The sequence below is a fragment of the Athene noctua genome, chromosome 2, assembly GCF_965140245.1.
Source record: "Athene noctua chromosome 2, bAthNoc1.hap1.1, whole genome shotgun sequence".
Taxonomy (NCBI): Eukaryota; Metazoa; Chordata; class Aves; order Strigiformes; family Strigidae; genus Athene; species Athene noctua.
In genome coordinates this window covers 47,610,305-47,626,937 of record NC_134038.1, presented here as the reverse complement: position 1 = coordinate 47,626,937, position 16,633 = coordinate 47,610,305, and the positions used below count along the sequence as shown (strand labels likewise).

Sequence of the window (16,633 nt, the reverse complement as noted above, 5' to 3'; positions counted from 1 at the left end):
TCTACCCGTTAAACAGGAAAGTGTGTGTTCTTAGCTTTACCAAGAAGTACTTATAAAATAGATGAGTCTGGCTCCTAAGAAGCCATTACAATCTGGCATGAAGTTACATATTTATAAATATTTCTAGAACACAGGGTCATCAGTGTCTCATATAAATACATGTTTAGACACATAATAATCTATTAAAATTGTCTTGGTGAGGAAGATAATTTTTGTCTAGCTTCTGTGTGAAAACCATAGTCAAACTATTTCAGTTACCTTTCAGGACCTGAAAGGTAAAATATGCAAGGCCTCCAGAACTGCATAGAAAGGGTATGATGAGGTACAAATATTTGTGATGCCATGCATTTACATGCATTTATTTAGAATGTGGCTTGATTTACAGCTCATCTGGACCTCAAAATTAGTTGAATTTCTTATAGTGAACTTTTTGTTTTCCAGGGACTTGCCTTTCTGCTTTCTGTCCTCAGGACTTTCCAAGATACAGGGAAGATAACCCCCATAACAGTATTCTGATTTTTTTTTTTTTCTTTTTATAAAGTTTGCCCAAAGCAGACATCTGAAGAAATGTCTTCCAGTCGTGATTCAAGCCTTACTAATGCACCGGTGCAAAGCAAGCTAGTATCTTCCTTCCAGCAGCACACAAAGAAAGCACTTAAGCAGGTAAGCTTTTATTGACTGATAATCAATTGGCTTCCCTTTGGCATGTATGTCTTATATGAATAAGATCTCAGTAGAATTTCAAGATGTTTCTGAGGAGTCTTTGTGCTTTGTTTAGTGGTGTATTGCTGGGGTTTTTTTCTTCACTTTTTACCAGTGGTGCAGTCCTGCTATTTATTGTGAATTTGATGGGTTTTAAGTGCTTTTCAAGTAAGCAGAATTGTTTATATTATCACATCCCTGCTTTTCCTGTGTAAGCATTTGTGTTGGAAATTTTATGTGAGGCTTAAAGTAAAAAAAGATTTTGAAAGAAGTTTTGCAGATAAGTGACAATCTGGTATACTTGCTGTTCGTTTTTTCTTGATGGTCGTTTAAGTAATTTTTCTTTCATATAGTATTTGACACTACAGTGTATAAAAGTGGGGTGGTTTTTGCTTTTTGAATAACTTATGATTTGAATTATTTAGGTTGCCTGATAAGTAGTAAAACTTGGCAAAAGTAGCTAATTATTGAAAGTCAGATATTAACTGAAAGCATAACAATGTAAAAATTATTTTTCAACAGTGCCAAATTAGTTCAGCTTACAGCCAAGCAAATGAAAAAGAAAAACTAAAAAATTATAATTCAAAAAAATTTATCATTTCCTCTCAATTTTGATTATGTAAATATGTTTTAGTCTTATAAAAACGATTGAAAAATTAAATATAACATTTCTAAAGTGTTAGCATAATGAGATTATGTTGTTTTAATTTTTCTCATAACTGCTCTCTTAGTTATGGTTAACGGAGGTCTAGTATTTCATGGGGTAGTTTATTGCGGAGTTGTTGATTTAGGCTTAAATTAAGCAATCCCTGTCCACATCTCCTCGAAACACTTAAGTATTTGTGCTTAGCTTTTTCATGCGGTTCGAGTTTAAATCCACCAAAATTAATAGACCTCTATCATTCACATAATGTTATCTTGTACTTAGAGGCTTTGAGGACTGGAAAGGATTGTTAGATTGGGTTCTCACATCTGTTTGGTCAGGAAAATTGAGCAGTGGGCACAAAACATCTCACTAACTGTGTGGATAGTTCTGAAAAACACTTCTTGGAAATATTTCTATACAGATCTTTTGCAATATATGAACTTTCTTAGGGGTGGAGGGAGCGGGCAAAGGGAAAGGAGGGAGGGAAAAAAGAGCAAAGCCACAAATGTTTGAACTTGGATAACTGTTTAAACTCTACCATTTGTCACGTCGCAGATGTATAGCATTGAGAATAATTTTTAAAAGAGCAAACTAATCAGAATAGCTTAATTAATATAAAAAGTCATAACATGGATGGAAATCTTTGAAAACATTCCCTAAGGCAGTAGGGTTAGAAAAACAACAGAAAATTAACTAATCGATAAAAAGAAGTTATTTTTAGTTAAGTTGATAGTAATTAGATCCTGTACTTCAGTGTATGAGAGTATTATTACAGCTATCTGTAAAATGTTTTCTCTATGTACAGTATTAGACAAATGGACATTTGTGTTCTGGAATAGGAGAGGATTTTTGCTTTGTTTTCTCTATAAAGTTTCAGGTGTTGACTACTGCTATATACATGCTGCAGATTTGATTTAATTTGATACTGTAGCAGAGGTGAATAAACATTAACAGTGATTTTATTTATAAAATCGCTGTTGAAAATTTATTCTTTCACTTTCCAATCTTTCTGATGCTTTTATGGGTACATAATACCTAAAATTTGTACTAAGAAGAACCTGTAGTACCTTTGAATACACAAGAAACTTTAGGCAGTTGTATGCAGCGCTCCTCCAACTGGTATTAACTTACTGGTTCCATGCTAAAGTAACAAGATGAGCCATTGTCATGCTCTCAGCAAGTGCTTATACTATATAAACATACATATACTGTATATATGTCATAATGTGGTCTTCCCTAGCTATTGCTTTTTTTCTGTTACTAAACAGTCTTCACAGAATGAAAACCTACACGATAGTATTTCAGAAAGTTTCCTATTCAATTTATTTTAAAATAGTGGATTCTTCACATTAACTTGATCTTGGGTGTATGTGTTTTGTAATCCATTAAAATTAAAGGAAGAGGCAAGTTGATAATGTGCAGTACTGCTTGAAGATCTGAGCTAGAATTAGAAGATTTTCTCCATTGTTTATTTATTAACCACTGTAGTCATATGTAATTCTCTTGAAAGTATTATATGCTGGATTTACATATGATTTGATTTTTAATGAATTGTAGAGGTATGTTCCTGGGTTTAGATTGCAAAGAGCAATCTCACATTTCCTTGTAACAGCCTGCATTTTAGGATGTTCTTGTGAATCAAATTAGTCACAACACTGCATTTCTTGAGTTATGCTAGAAGCTTGGAGGAAAGGGCATTTTTTGAGCTGTGGTTCTTGATCTTAATTTCTTCTCTCAGGTAGCAGTGGGTCTGGGGTACTTTGCAGGGGCTAAGATGGTTTGCAGTTGCAGTGGACTCTCACAAGGTCTGTGTCACAGTTCAGACCTCATCTCCTCACCTTTCAAAGGCTGGGCTGCCATTTTGTTCTGGAAGCTTTCTCGCTTCACCCCCTTCCATAGTGTCCTCATTGGGAGAAAGGGTTTGAGTGTTTTACCACTGTGTTTCATGCTTCTCTTTCATTTTTGAGGGAGTTTCAGTTTTGCGTTTGTATGGTATTGGAGTATAATGTCCAACAAAATAGTTCCTCTTCCTGAGGGTTTAGACAAGAGTCTGTGGTGTAGACCTGCCTTTTGTGCTTGGCTTTCTGATGGCAGATTTTATAGATTTGTTTCCCTTTTGCTGTTGGAAGTGCCCAGGTGTGTGTGCCCAGCTGTTGCTCATCAAGTACCTTTGAAACTAAGTTTATGGCATGCTGTCACACACTAATTTCCTATCAGTACTGATCAGTTCCATACTGATTTACCTCATTTTCACACTCAAGAGTTTTGGTATGCAGACCCATGTAAAGATCTCTTCCTGGGAAAGTACTGAACTACATCTGCATCTGCTAGCAGTGGTATATGGTCACACTACTGTGTGAATTATTCTTGCTCTGGACAAGGCTAACTCAAGTACGGACATCAAGTCATGGCATAGTATCTACCATGCTCCTCTCTGGTCCAGTTTCTGTTGCATTGACTTGAGGTGATACTTTGTTGGGAAGTCTTCGCTATGTACAGATTTGTCTGTATCTATCAAGATGTTCTTGGAACATTTCTCAGAAGAAACAATCATACCTGCAAACTGGCCTCACGTAGGTAACACTGAGCATGTGTGAATATCCAGGACTTTGAGGTGGTATTAGTGTCTGTTGGACTCTGATAGCCAAGTATAAGAGCACCTTGTCCATCAGTGTACCAGTTGTTTCCTGGGGCAGTACCAAGAGAGGATAAAGAACTTCAAGATGCACTATAACGATGTCTGGGATGATAGTAGACCTCCCAGACATGGAAGAAAATCCTGCCTCACTTTTGGCACTTTGGAATCAGCACCAAGAAGGGTACCCATAAATTTTCTGTTGGGAGAAGAGAAGGATACTCCATTCAGACTCAGGATCTGAATACAGACCCGGACATGTCTGAGACTGTGCTGGGCATCCAGATCTCTTTGTAGAGACAGAAACTCCAGAGACAGCAGCCAAGTGGGTTTGGGAGGAGAGAAGCTCAGGAAATAAGGGAGTCTACACAAGGTATGTTACTACCGTGGTTTGTTTTGTTTTTCTTAACTTTGGGCGTTGTCTGCATGCTCGGTGGCTGGGTTCATGTATGTGCCACTATTTTATTCGTAAAGTGGGTAGATGCGTTTTTTTATGGAGAAGGAAGGCACCCAACCCTATGATTTGGTCTTACAGTACAAGTGGCAATTCCACACCCATTTTTTTTTCCAGTGGATGCTGTCAGGCCCCAAGCAGTAAGAGAGCTATGGGGAAGTTATGGTTTGGCTTATGTGTTGCTTCTGAATTACAGGACGTTAGACCTGTACAGCTCCAAATACCATTTCAGGCTGACTTTTCTAGCACAACTGTAATAATTATTAGAAACCAAGCTACAACCTGAAGCAATAAGAGACTAAATTTCAGAGCAGAATGGTGAACAGTGTAATTTAGCCCTGATTTACCCAAATTCACAGGACTAGTTTATCAAGATTTCTTTGTTTGTTTGTTTTTTAAGGACACTGGTGTCCTGGTGCCTAGGTTGGCACTGAAGGTAGAATCCTGATCTCACTTGATGCTGGTGTGGATTTGCTTTCCTGTCTTCAGCTCAGGCACACTGCTTGTCTTGCTTTGAGAGAAGAACAAGAGCAAACTCACTAGTCTTGCTCCCTCCACACTCATTGTGTTAGGACTTCTTTCCTTGACTACAGCCAGATGCAGGTTATCTTGAAGCATTTTGCTTCAACATAGGAAGTAATCTAGTATGAGTCTGTCTGTGGTGTCTATCCTTTGACTCATTTGAGCAACTACGCACTCTCATGTTCTGATAGAAGCCTGATATATTTGCCTGCTCTCCTCTCCCCCAAAGAAGCAGATGACAGAGGAGATCTTTATGATTATGTCCTTATCACTTAGAATTTGAGCACAGGGTGTCTTCCTGAAAGGCTCTGAAAATCCACTTGTCAACTGAGAGGTATTTTTTGTACTGAATTCCTCAGTATAGTTTGCTGCAGTTTCTCAGTGTCTCTGTTAACCATTTTCCTATGTTTCTTTTCAGATGCTACAAATTTACCAAGGCCACAGCTGGAGAATTCTGGCTCCCTAGCTTGAAGCATTTGATCAGATGTCTGGCAACATAAGTGATGATTCTTGACAAATTTTCCTGTCAACAAATGGAAAACAAGGAAAACGTTTTGCTTTTTGACTTCTAGAGAGACATGGGAAGGGACAGTGGAATTTACAAAATGCATTCAGAAAAATGGAAATTCGAAGATGATAAACTAAACTGATTTTCTGATTGCCAAGACAAGTCTAGGGAAGAGGACAGTGAAACTATGGCAGGGAGACTGCATAATGGGGAAAAGAAGCTGGAAGAGCGAGAGTTCCAGCAGGAGCTCTTCAGGGAGTACATGCATTGCCCGAAGGCAGGCTGCACGGTATGTCCCTCTAAAGGTCCCTATGCATGGGCAGCATGTACCAGCTGCTCAACACAGTGCTTTGGTAAGATGCAAGAGAATGTTTATGAGACTTTCTTCTGGGTCCCTAACCCTTACCTGTGACGGAAAGAAAGGGACAGGAATCCACACAATCTCTGTATATTTTTGTACCGCTTTTTAATAACTAGATCCCAGTTGCTGGGGCATTCTGCTTCTTTGTTTTTCCTCTGGGGTTGTTTGCATAGTATGCTTTTTGCAGCACTCCTGCATGTTTTGCATTTTAATAAATATGTTTTCCAGAATTTCTTACTCTGAGAGATGACTAAGAAGAATTTTAAAGCAACATTAGAACTGTACCGTGTAGCAGTGTAGTTGCCTCTCTGCCTCACTCTGTCCCTCACTTTAAAATATGTCCTGACATGAACATTACCTTTGGCTAAATCTACCACTGCTACGTAGTGGAATCTCCTTCCCAAATATAGGTCAAAAGCGCTCTCTATGTTCTGTTCTATAGATGCAGTCTCAAGTCTGAGACAATCAAGCTGATGATAGTGGCTGAGTTCTAAGCATTGCACTTGTCTGATCATGTTTTTCTTGAAGTAACCTGGTTAAGCTGGATTGGTCACTGCTACTGTATTAATGACAAATATCACCACTGGAGATGAGAGTCCCAGTCAAGCTTTTCCAGTGATTTTTCTGTATAGTGACAGTGGGTGTCTAAGTGAGTATCTTCTTCTGGGCCTTATGAAAAGAACAGCTTTTGATTTGAATAGTTTGTAACATGAAATTGTACCCAGGTGAAAATGAAGCATGCCTTGATTTTGAAGTGCATCCTAGAAATGGTTGGCCTTTTCAGGGAAAGACAGGAGTTGTAACAGCTCACAACTCTTCAGAGCTCTAGGAAGCATCCTACAAAATGCTGACAAGCAGTTACCTACAACTGCTGTTCCAGGAGCTGTTGGGTAGGTCCCCAGAAGGCTGTGTGCTCAGGGTGTGTGGGCATGTAGCAGAACCCAGGCTCAAACAGGATGTCTGGCAGAAGGGCATTACACTGTAACTGCTTACATTGGTGCAGAACGAATTGGTGCACCTGTTTCTCAAGAGGTAGCATGACAGGATTTTTTAATCTGGAGAATGGTAGTCTAGCCCTGAAGCCCCCACTTTATGCATTGCACCCTGTGCAGAGTACGTTTGCAAATTTGACCTAATGGAAAATGTTGATTACCGTTGTAAAATTTTGTATTGTCATTGCTATCTTTATTTTAGTTTGTTTTTAAACTGTTTTCTACAGTTTCCTTACTTGTATGTGCTTTGTTGTTCCAAGAAACTGATTTCCCCATAAAGCACTTTTCAGCTGATAGATATTATTAGTTTAATACTACAGAAACAATTTTTTAAAAACCTCTTTGAAAAAAAGTGTCACTGAGTTGATGCATATGCCATCATCATTCCCATTCACATGCAAGTCAAAACAGACACTGAACATGTCACATGGCTTTTTGTACTTTTTCTGTGGTTGGGAAGGCAACAAAAATGTTTGCTTTGCAGTCTATCATGATCTGCAGCAACCGTAGCTATGAATGCGTGATTGTAATCCAATAGAAGATAGTGCTGGCTTGCAGATGTGCAGACACACACATAAATACACACATATCTCTGTCTCTGCACCATGAACGTCCAAGCACTATAGTTCAGTGTTGGTTAATATACAGATAAATGTTCAGTTGTTAATGTATATTGTAGTTGTACAGAAAGACCCTGACCACTACTGAGACCTAAAGAACAAATATGCAACAAGAAATTATTTTTGTTTCAAATACAGATATAAGTGTCACAGGGAAAGAGGATGACATGGGACAAGAATAGATATTTGAGAAGTTATTAGCAGAGTCTGAAAATAAACCCTGGGTCTCCAAACTTCCAGACTGGTGTTCTACCACTATTCTTCATCTCCAAATGATCAGTTTGTACACTTGCCACCAGTACTGTTATGTTTGGTGTACAAGTCTGATTGGAAGTAAAATAATTTGCTCTATGCTTTGGAAATGGCACTTCATACTTTGTAGCTGTTTGTGTAAGACAGCTTTATTATTGTTTGAATCTTACATTTGCATGCTTATAACTGGGTGCTTTTAATGTATGTTTTATACAAGAAGTAGTGGAATCCCAAACATAATAATGTATTTATTTTTTTCATGATCTGTGGTGCTTACTGTTTTATTTTAAATGCTCTGTGTATCCATGAAACAGGTTGCCACTGAGAAATTTTAATTTAATAGAGACATGGGAATTAAAGGCTGTCTTAATTTTACTAAAAAAATGAGGGTGAGAAAGAGGACAAAGACTGAATTTTATGGTGGTGTTAAGCGATAAACTGTAAATCTGTTTCATCTTTGCCAATTTGGGATCCATGACCATGACCACCATGTAGAGTTGTTATTTATTTTATGCAATAGACTTTTCTCAGTGTATCATAGCTTGTGTTTTCCACATGGCAGAACGGAAGAATTCCATAGCTTTACATTTCTGATCCATAATGTGTGAAATTTCAAAGGTTATGTTTCGTGATATGAGTTTCAGAATGTAGACTTGACATTTATGGAACAAATAGAAATCTGGGACAATGTTGCTTAATGCAACCAAGTGTTACATATCTTTGTTGTTAATAACCTAATTTTTAACATTCTCAGCATGTCATGCATTTAATCTCAAATGAAAGTGGTTTTCTGCATTAATGGTTTATCTGTATGTTGCATTTTTTCATTCTGAGTTGAAAAGATGTGGGAAAGAAAAATAATAAAAAAGTATCCTGAGCATCAGTAAAATCAGAGCTTGACATTTTGCTTCTGGTGCTCTTTTGGGGATGTATTTTTCCCCTCTCCCCAGTTACCTTTTAGTTTATATTGTTTCCTTTCACTCCTACTTCAGAGATGACTTTATTAGTTTTTACTGAAGAGAATGGACCATTTTGTCACATGGGTGAAGAAGTCTTTCCTGTGTTAAGGTCAACTAAATATGAAATTTTTATTCTTAAGAACAGATAATGGTATTCATGAAACTTCCAATACACTGCTATACTCCAGTAGGGGCATAAACTCCCTGAAAAAGAGAAGACAACTTGCTCTTGTCACCTCTTTATAAAAAACTGCTTGGAATTAGAAGATCACTGTTAATTGTATGGTGTTTTTCTTTTGACATCTATCTTCAGAGTTTGTGTTTTCTTAATACTTACGTTTTTATGTTATTTTGAGTTCTTTGGATGAAAATGGATTGAGAGGTTACTTAAAGATTTTGGCAATAAAAATAATTTCATTAAACTAATTAATTATGCCAAGCCCTGTATAATGACCATGGCAGTGTTATTCAACAGATGGTCACAGGTTCATTTTTATGAATGGGAATATTGGGAATGCTCCATACTCGTTATGTGCAAGAGATTCACAGATGTCCTTTGCAAATCTGCTTGTGAAAGGCTGGATGTAAGTACTATATTTTGGTGGTGATATTAAGAGAGCTTTTAATGTTTAACATATACCATATGAACTTTCATTTTCTTTCCTTTTTTATTTATGTGCTGTACATATAGGATAGTAGTAAAGTTTTACAGAATACTTCAACAGTGATCAGTTCTAGGAATTCACAACTTGCAGCTTTTTTAACTCAACCATTTAGCACAAAAGACTGAATACATCTGAAATATAAGCATAGAGTCTCATTAAACAAAAATATACTTTATGTAAGCTATCATATGTGCTATATGTGTTTCTCTCTTACTTTCCATAGTAAAAATGACACCTTATCATTTGGTAGAATCATCATCTCTTTCTTGCAGATCTATAGGAAGCCCAGCTAGGAGGTTATATATCTCTAAATATGGATGAGATGCAAAAGGCTGTGTCAGTGAAAGATGCCAATGTACTTTGCATTAGTTACTCTTTCTGTATCTACAGTGAGATCTGGAACCATTTTTTTTTTAAATAAGTTATAAAATTTTTCATTTTTTTCAATGCTAATTACAAATTTGACTCATCTACTTTGTGATTATTCCCTTCACTGGAAGAGCCAAAACTAGAGATTTATTTGGTCGCGGTGACTAGGAAAGCACTAAATTAGCTTGGTACACTAAAAGCTCAATATAGAAAAGCATTTGGTGTATGTTTCACTTTGAGTAATCCCATTGACTTCCCAGCTAAGCTGAATTAATCTTGGGATACAAGATTCTTGTCTTAGCCTACAGTAGTCTTGTATCCTAAAATTAATATCCCTCAGGCTAAATGTAGAGAAGTTATATATTCGTCCTCAGCAGAGACTGCACAGATTGTCCTTGGTTTATACTTAACTCCTGTTTGGCTTTATTAGTAACTAGGCGTCAGTCAGCAATTTTTCCTTCTGCTGGGTTGCTCCTAGTGTTGTCTTGCAAAGACTTGTCTAGGCAAAATTTCAGACCCTGCAGCCTTAAATTCAAAGGAAAATTTAACACAAAATTGTTGTGATTACCTGGGAATAATGTGTCCCACTAAACAAGATGACTGAGCAAAATCTCAGCCACCTCTTTACCCTACAAGTCAAATGTTAGATTATTTACTTGATACTTTTGTACCCTCCTCCCCTGCTTCATATCTATCCTTTAACAAATGAGAAGATAGAGAGGCATAGGGAAGATTATTCATCTGTTCTCTGGACACAGTGTAATTCATTGGCACTTTGTGTTAAAAGTTAGACTTAGATTTTGATGTCCGCATGGTTTTAAGGTTTTTTTCCCATTCTACAACCAGTCTTTCACGTGTCCACATGTGTGTAGCTTTACTGTCACTTGGAGTCATCCCGTACAGACTGATTTTGATATTTAACTATGGGCCCTGCGTAGGGTTTGGTTCCTTGTATTGTGAAACTGGAGGAGGTGAGAGAGGGACTGACAGTGAAACAATGAATCTTAGGGAAAAAGAAACCCTGAAAAGCATATGTGTTAAAGGAAAATGGTGTCTTTAAAGTTTGTGCTTGATCCTCACATCTTGAGGTGTTTAGCCTGTAGCTCAGAAGTGGGCTGTGTCTCAAAGTAAATAGTTCTGGTAGCAGCGTTTGCCAGCTCCCAGCTGTGTTCACCCCTCTTGTGGCTCCGGAGGGTGCAGGGATGAGCCATGCTATCTTGCATTAGTGCTCTGTAAGCATGGGGTGGCCTGTGCTTCCTGGAAGTGCCAGATCAGTTGCATAAATTTGTGCTTAAGGTCCGCAAGTGTCCCTCCTGTAACACAAAAGAAGGTAAGTGGTGCACCTGAGGGAGACTGGGTACCGCTGCCCTCACTCCAGCAGCACATGTGTCACCTAAGGTGTACGAACGCTGACTACCTGTCACTGGTGGAGGATACACTGCTGCTTGCTTTCTCTCATTCATGGGAGTTCAGTCTCATGCATTGAAAATCAACTGTGAGGCTTTACAAAGAATCTGCCTTTGTCACAGTAGCTGTATAAATCATTAAAATGGTATTTCTGTATGGGTGCTGGCAACAAGGCTGTGGTCCCTGGTAGAGGTGGAAATTGTCTTGAAAGGTCAGAAGGGGGCTGGAGGAGAACATGGGACATCATTTGGGCTCTTACTCATTTGTCTAGGGAGGATGACACTGCGGATGGGTATTTCTTCTCTTTGCTCTTCATCAGGCAAATCAAGCTGTGGGGCACAACAATGCAAAGTTTGGGTTGTGCTTACATTGGTATGCTGTTAGTGCAGAAGATTGCTGTCTTTTCAGTTAATCTTTAGGGGACTGTTACTGTTTTAGCGGTATTACTATCAAATAAGGATCACCTGGTTTGACAGTTTGTCGGGACTGTGCACTGAGGGTAATTTTTTAAATTTTGTGGAATTTTTGAGAAACATTAACATTTTTGAATTTTCTATCCACAAGTCTGGCTGTTCTTGCTCAGTACCAGTATGAATTTTCTGTCTCAAAATGTGTGAAGTATAGGATGTTCTTCATGGCTTTCTGCTTGCTTCTTTGGTTCAGTGCAGATCTGACCAGCTTCCTCTGTTTGCTTGCTTTCAAGTGTTCTAATTTGCTTTTTATTGCACAGTGCTGATGTGTCTTTTAAGAAGTGTACTATAAAAGGGGTTAATCGAAGAAATAGCTTTTGTGTGGCTTGGTGTATTTTATGTTGTGTAGTATGTTATTTAGATGAATAGAGCGATACAGATTTTTTTTGAGGCTTTTTTTATTTAGTTATGTGAACATTTGTGAAAGATATTACAGATTAATTGAAGTTACAGACTTAAACCTTGTAAGGCATCGGTCATTCATGCTCATAAACCTACAGGGATAATTCGTATCAAATATGTTCCTCATTGGTACAGTATTACTTTAATAAATCCCCCCCCAAGATCATAACACAAATCACAGTTATAAAGAGAGTGCACAGTGAGATTGGAGAAAAACAGACAGGAGGATAGGAAAGATCTGTATTAAGCCCAGCCTGTTCTGATTAATTCCAGAATTTTAATGCTCACAAATGTATTAACTGGCAAGTAGTAATATTTGTATGTTTTAAGATCTTTTGAATCAGGTATCACTTTCCATGTAAAACAGTCTGACAGGTATTTGGTATTTCTAATCTTTAAATATTTTGTATTACATTATCAACCCTGTATTTGATCCATTTACGAAACACAAAGCACTCCCATTTGTAGAGATTTATTCTTGTATCATTTTTCCCCAGATTTGCCAGAACACCATCATGTTCGTGTTCTGAAGGTTAATGCCCAAAGTCAAGCAGACAGAAGCCAAGTGCTGCAAGGTTTCCAAGATTAGGACTGATTCCCTTCACAAAAATAAATGATTCCTGCCATGTTCAGTGATTTTGTGCAGCACTACTCACGGCTGAGTGAGTGCATCAATACTGTAGTCCTTACATGCTGTACATACTGATGACACTCTGTGTTAACTTGATTGACTGAGCAGTATACTGGAGAGGATGCACCTGCGAGAGATGTGCAGACATATATATTTTTATTCTGGTTTTGAAACATTTATTTTACATTTTTTTACTAGGAAGTTTTAGTTTCACACTCCATGGGTTATCATGTTGTGCTGTTAAGGTAGAGCTAACAGTTGCGTGGTTCTTTGTTGTCAAAACTGTATTGGAAAATGATCTAAGGTGCATCTTCTTTCTCTTTATAACCAAAAGCCTGATTTTATAATTTAAAGGAAAATGACATAAAGGGGACGAGGGTGAAGACAGGCAAGTCAGTAGCTATATAAATTATGCTTATTTTAAGAGATTCAGTTTAATGGCAGAGAAATGTCTCATGTAATTCACTTATAAGCATTATTTTTTGTTACATTTTTATGTTTTGTTATCGTTTTTGTAGGCTTTAAGACAACAGCAGAAAAGAAGAAATGGAGTCTCAATGATGGTAAACAAGACTGTTCCTCGTGTTGTTTTGACACCATTAAAGGTGTCTGATGAGCAGTCGGATTCACCTTCAGGTAAAGAGCTAAAGGACTGTTTGCAAGATCAGCTCTAGTCACAGAGCCTTCCTCTGTGTCAGCTGAACTGATATTTCCACCTTGTGGCTTCATTTAACGTCTTTATTTCCTTATCAAATCTAGTGCCTCAAGGATGGAGATTTTTCTTTAATAAAGAACTGAAGACACACAGTAAAATGACAATTGGTAATAGCAGCAGCATTAAAGGAATGCAAAGTAACATTTTGTTTGGCTCTGGAACTCTAATGGAGGACCACATGCTGGTATTCAATGCCATAAAAAGGGGAGGGAGGGGAAAAAACGCAAGCTTCTCTGTGAATGTGAATTTGTGTCTCATTTCTGCATTGCGATACTCGAATCCTTTTGTTAACTTTATCTTCTTCTGGTACCATGCTTATCACTGCAGCATAACCTTGACCTTTAGTTCTGGTGGTTAAGTTTAATTTTAAGAAATTTCTATGTTTAACACAAATTGACAATTGTATTTCCAGGTATATCTCTTCTACAAAAGTTTCTTCACAGAGAAATGATCTTTTTTCACCTTTAAATTGTTTTACTACACCATAACTTGAGGTTAAAATATTTTTAAAGGTATCTCTTGGGCATTATAGGAAAACGTTATTTTTATTAGATCGGTGAACATTTTTATTGACTGCAGTGTTCAGTAAACTTTGGTTTTCAGCACTTAATTGATTTATTGAGCTTTTACTTCCATTTCCTCTGATGATGAGGAATCGTATTGTGACCAGAAAGGTGTATTGCCTTTCAGCAAGTAGATGTCAATGGTTTTTAAATCCTATTTTCGTTTTGTTTACCGTGTAGGGGGTGCTGGGGGGTTGTTGGTGCAAGTGCATCAGTATCGTGTTTGGGGGTTGTGTTTTTTTTCCTAAGGATCTGAATCTAAAAATGGTGAAGCAGATGGTTCTGATAAAGAGATGAAACATGGACAAAAGTCTCCAACTGGAAAACAAACAAGCCAGCACTTAAAGAGGTTAAAAAAATCTGGTTTAGGTGAGTAGGAGTAAAATAAATTTCTTACTTGTTATTGTAATACTGCTATTGTTGTAAACTCTATGCTCTCTTTAAAAGTTTTATTTTTCTGATTTATCTGTCCCTTTTTCAAACTCAGCAGCTGACCTTTTCTCAAGAAGGCATCTTTCTTTCTGGCTACCTGAAAAATCCATGCACATTTTTTCCCCCCAGAATGCTTTTCTGTAGTTGCTTTTTGAAGTTTTACAGACGTAAGCAACTGCAGGCAGAGAGGTCATTTAGCAATTATCTTCTGAATGCTGCATTATGACTTTTTGGGGAATGGGGACGAGGTGTAACAATGTTCTTTCTTCCTGGTAAATTTGCTTGCAGTCTACTATGCATTCATTCCCAAAGATAATAACATATTTGCTTACATACCTGTCCAATTAGAAGTTAACCCTCCTTTCTTCATTTGCATTATTCCATGTCATAGAGAGATTTGGCATATCATTTTTGGTTGATTCTCTTTCTTTGGTTGATTTGTTTCTTCAATTGGATCCTTAATTATTTTGAAGCTGCATCTCTTGAGGTGGTAGATACAGTTTCTGGTTTTATTTTCTGTGTTTTTTAGAAAGATTCATGGATGATGATCTGTAATTAATGAAGAATTTTCTCTGAAGAGATGCTAAGAGTAAATTCTCAGTAGCTCCATGTGATAGGCAGATTTTCCTGCTCTGCATGAAATATAATTGGAAATATTCCCTAAGGAGCAGAAAATGTAGTGTTCACTAAGACTCTTGTCTTGGCTAAAGTAAAGTAGAATAATTACATAACTGTTTCTTTATCTTTACAAAGGACTTTTTGCATTTAGCAGACTGCTGAATCATTTACAGAAGTATTTTTGCAATGTGGCCATACTGGAAAAGTTAGCAAACAAGGTTTTTGTGATGGTTGGATCATCCTAAAAATTATTAAATGCCTGTCCTTGTGGTGATAAGATTATTCTTCTTTGTTAATGATCCGGCCTAGGCCTATTGTTATATATAACGATTCTGTAAAATAGCTTGAAGGTAATTTACTTCCTAAATATCATAGGTTGATTGTTAAATATGCTATTGCCAGTTCCTGGCAAACTGTGAGCCTTATTGTATCACAGCCTCCCATGAAAGTGTACTTTGGTTTCATGTGATCTTTCTGCAGATTATTCATCAGTTTCAGATGGATGGATAGTTCTCTATGTTGATCAAAATGCATTATTCAAAACCAAAAATATATAATACTTAGGTATTACAACTTTTGCTATGCAGATATATTCAGTTTTAGATGATTTTCTGTAACTTTTCTCTACATTTAAGACTGAGATACATAATTTGATGTAGACATCCCTCCCCATCCCCAGATATTTCATCAACTGTTGTCCGATGATACCAAATGCAGAGGGAACTCATTAGATTTTTTGTGGATTTCAGAAAAATTCCTCTGGCCTTTTGGGATACCACACTTGTAATGCAGGGCACTTTGTGTAATGTTTAAGGGTTTCTGTTCTTGTACCTGTTGAAATGTTTCTCTAATGACATATTTCTTGGGATACTAATAGAAAGTTGTTGAGCATCTTTGAAAATAGGTCCAGTGTCCTATATAGTGCACAATTCAGTTCCAGACATTGTTTGATTGTCTGAAACTCTGCTGATCTGCCCAGCATTGACTGCATGTTTTGTTTGGTAGACTTTCTGAGCTCCCATTAAATATGACAACTTTTTCCTCTTCTAGTTAACTGGTTCTGATGACTATGTGATTTCTATCCTTTTCCTATTTTGATTTTAGAACCATGGTGCTTCTATCCTTTTCACAGTTAATTCTTTATGTTGGAGACTATAATCTCTTCCAAAGCCATAAGCTTGCGTTTCTCTCTCATCTTCCAGGTTCTGTTTCTGACCAAGGCAGTGATCCCCCCAAGCTCTGGTAGCAGCTATATAAGGACTCAAAATATCTTTCTCTGTGCAAAACAATATAAGAAACGTTGGCATGTGTTTTGTCATAAACTCCTCTCAGAATTATGATTAGTTATGTGGTAGTGTCATACAGTTCTCATACTCCACAGAGCAACTACTTTCCATGCTGCTCCCAAATACTTTGCTAAACCTGATTACAAACTTGAGACTTTCAGTAAAGCTCCTAAATTAGCCATAGGAAGGGTGCAGAAGAGAGAATTTGTTGTTCTTCTGAACAGATTTTGGTTTTTTGAAGTATGGCTGTGATGGGCTTCCACAGTGAGCTGCTGGCCTGTCATCCTGGGAATAATATATATATTTCTTCCACAATCTGATAGAACCTCCCTAGTAGCCTGTAAGTGGTAGCAGGTCAAAAACTTGGTGCCAAAAGCCTGACCCAGGCACACAGAATTAGGTTTGACTTACTGATACTGTCTTG

The 16,633-nt window shown here is 37.4% G+C and overlaps 1 protein-coding gene across 1 annotated transcript in view; it reads left to right on the top strand.

The window, feature by feature from the left end:
* Positions 1–16,633, top strand: part of ASXL3 (ASXL transcriptional regulator 3) — a 132,861-nt gene that overhangs the window by 74,962 nt on the left and 41,266 nt on the right. Inside the window, exons 5-7 of the mRNA XM_074899018.1 lie at positions 542–663; positions 13,114–13,231; positions 14,123–14,242. Coding sequence (XP_074755119.1) covers positions 542–663; positions 13,114–13,231; positions 14,123–14,242 — 360 coding nt within the window. The remainder of the gene's footprint in view (positions 1–541; positions 664–13,113; positions 13,232–14,122; positions 14,243–16,633) is intronic.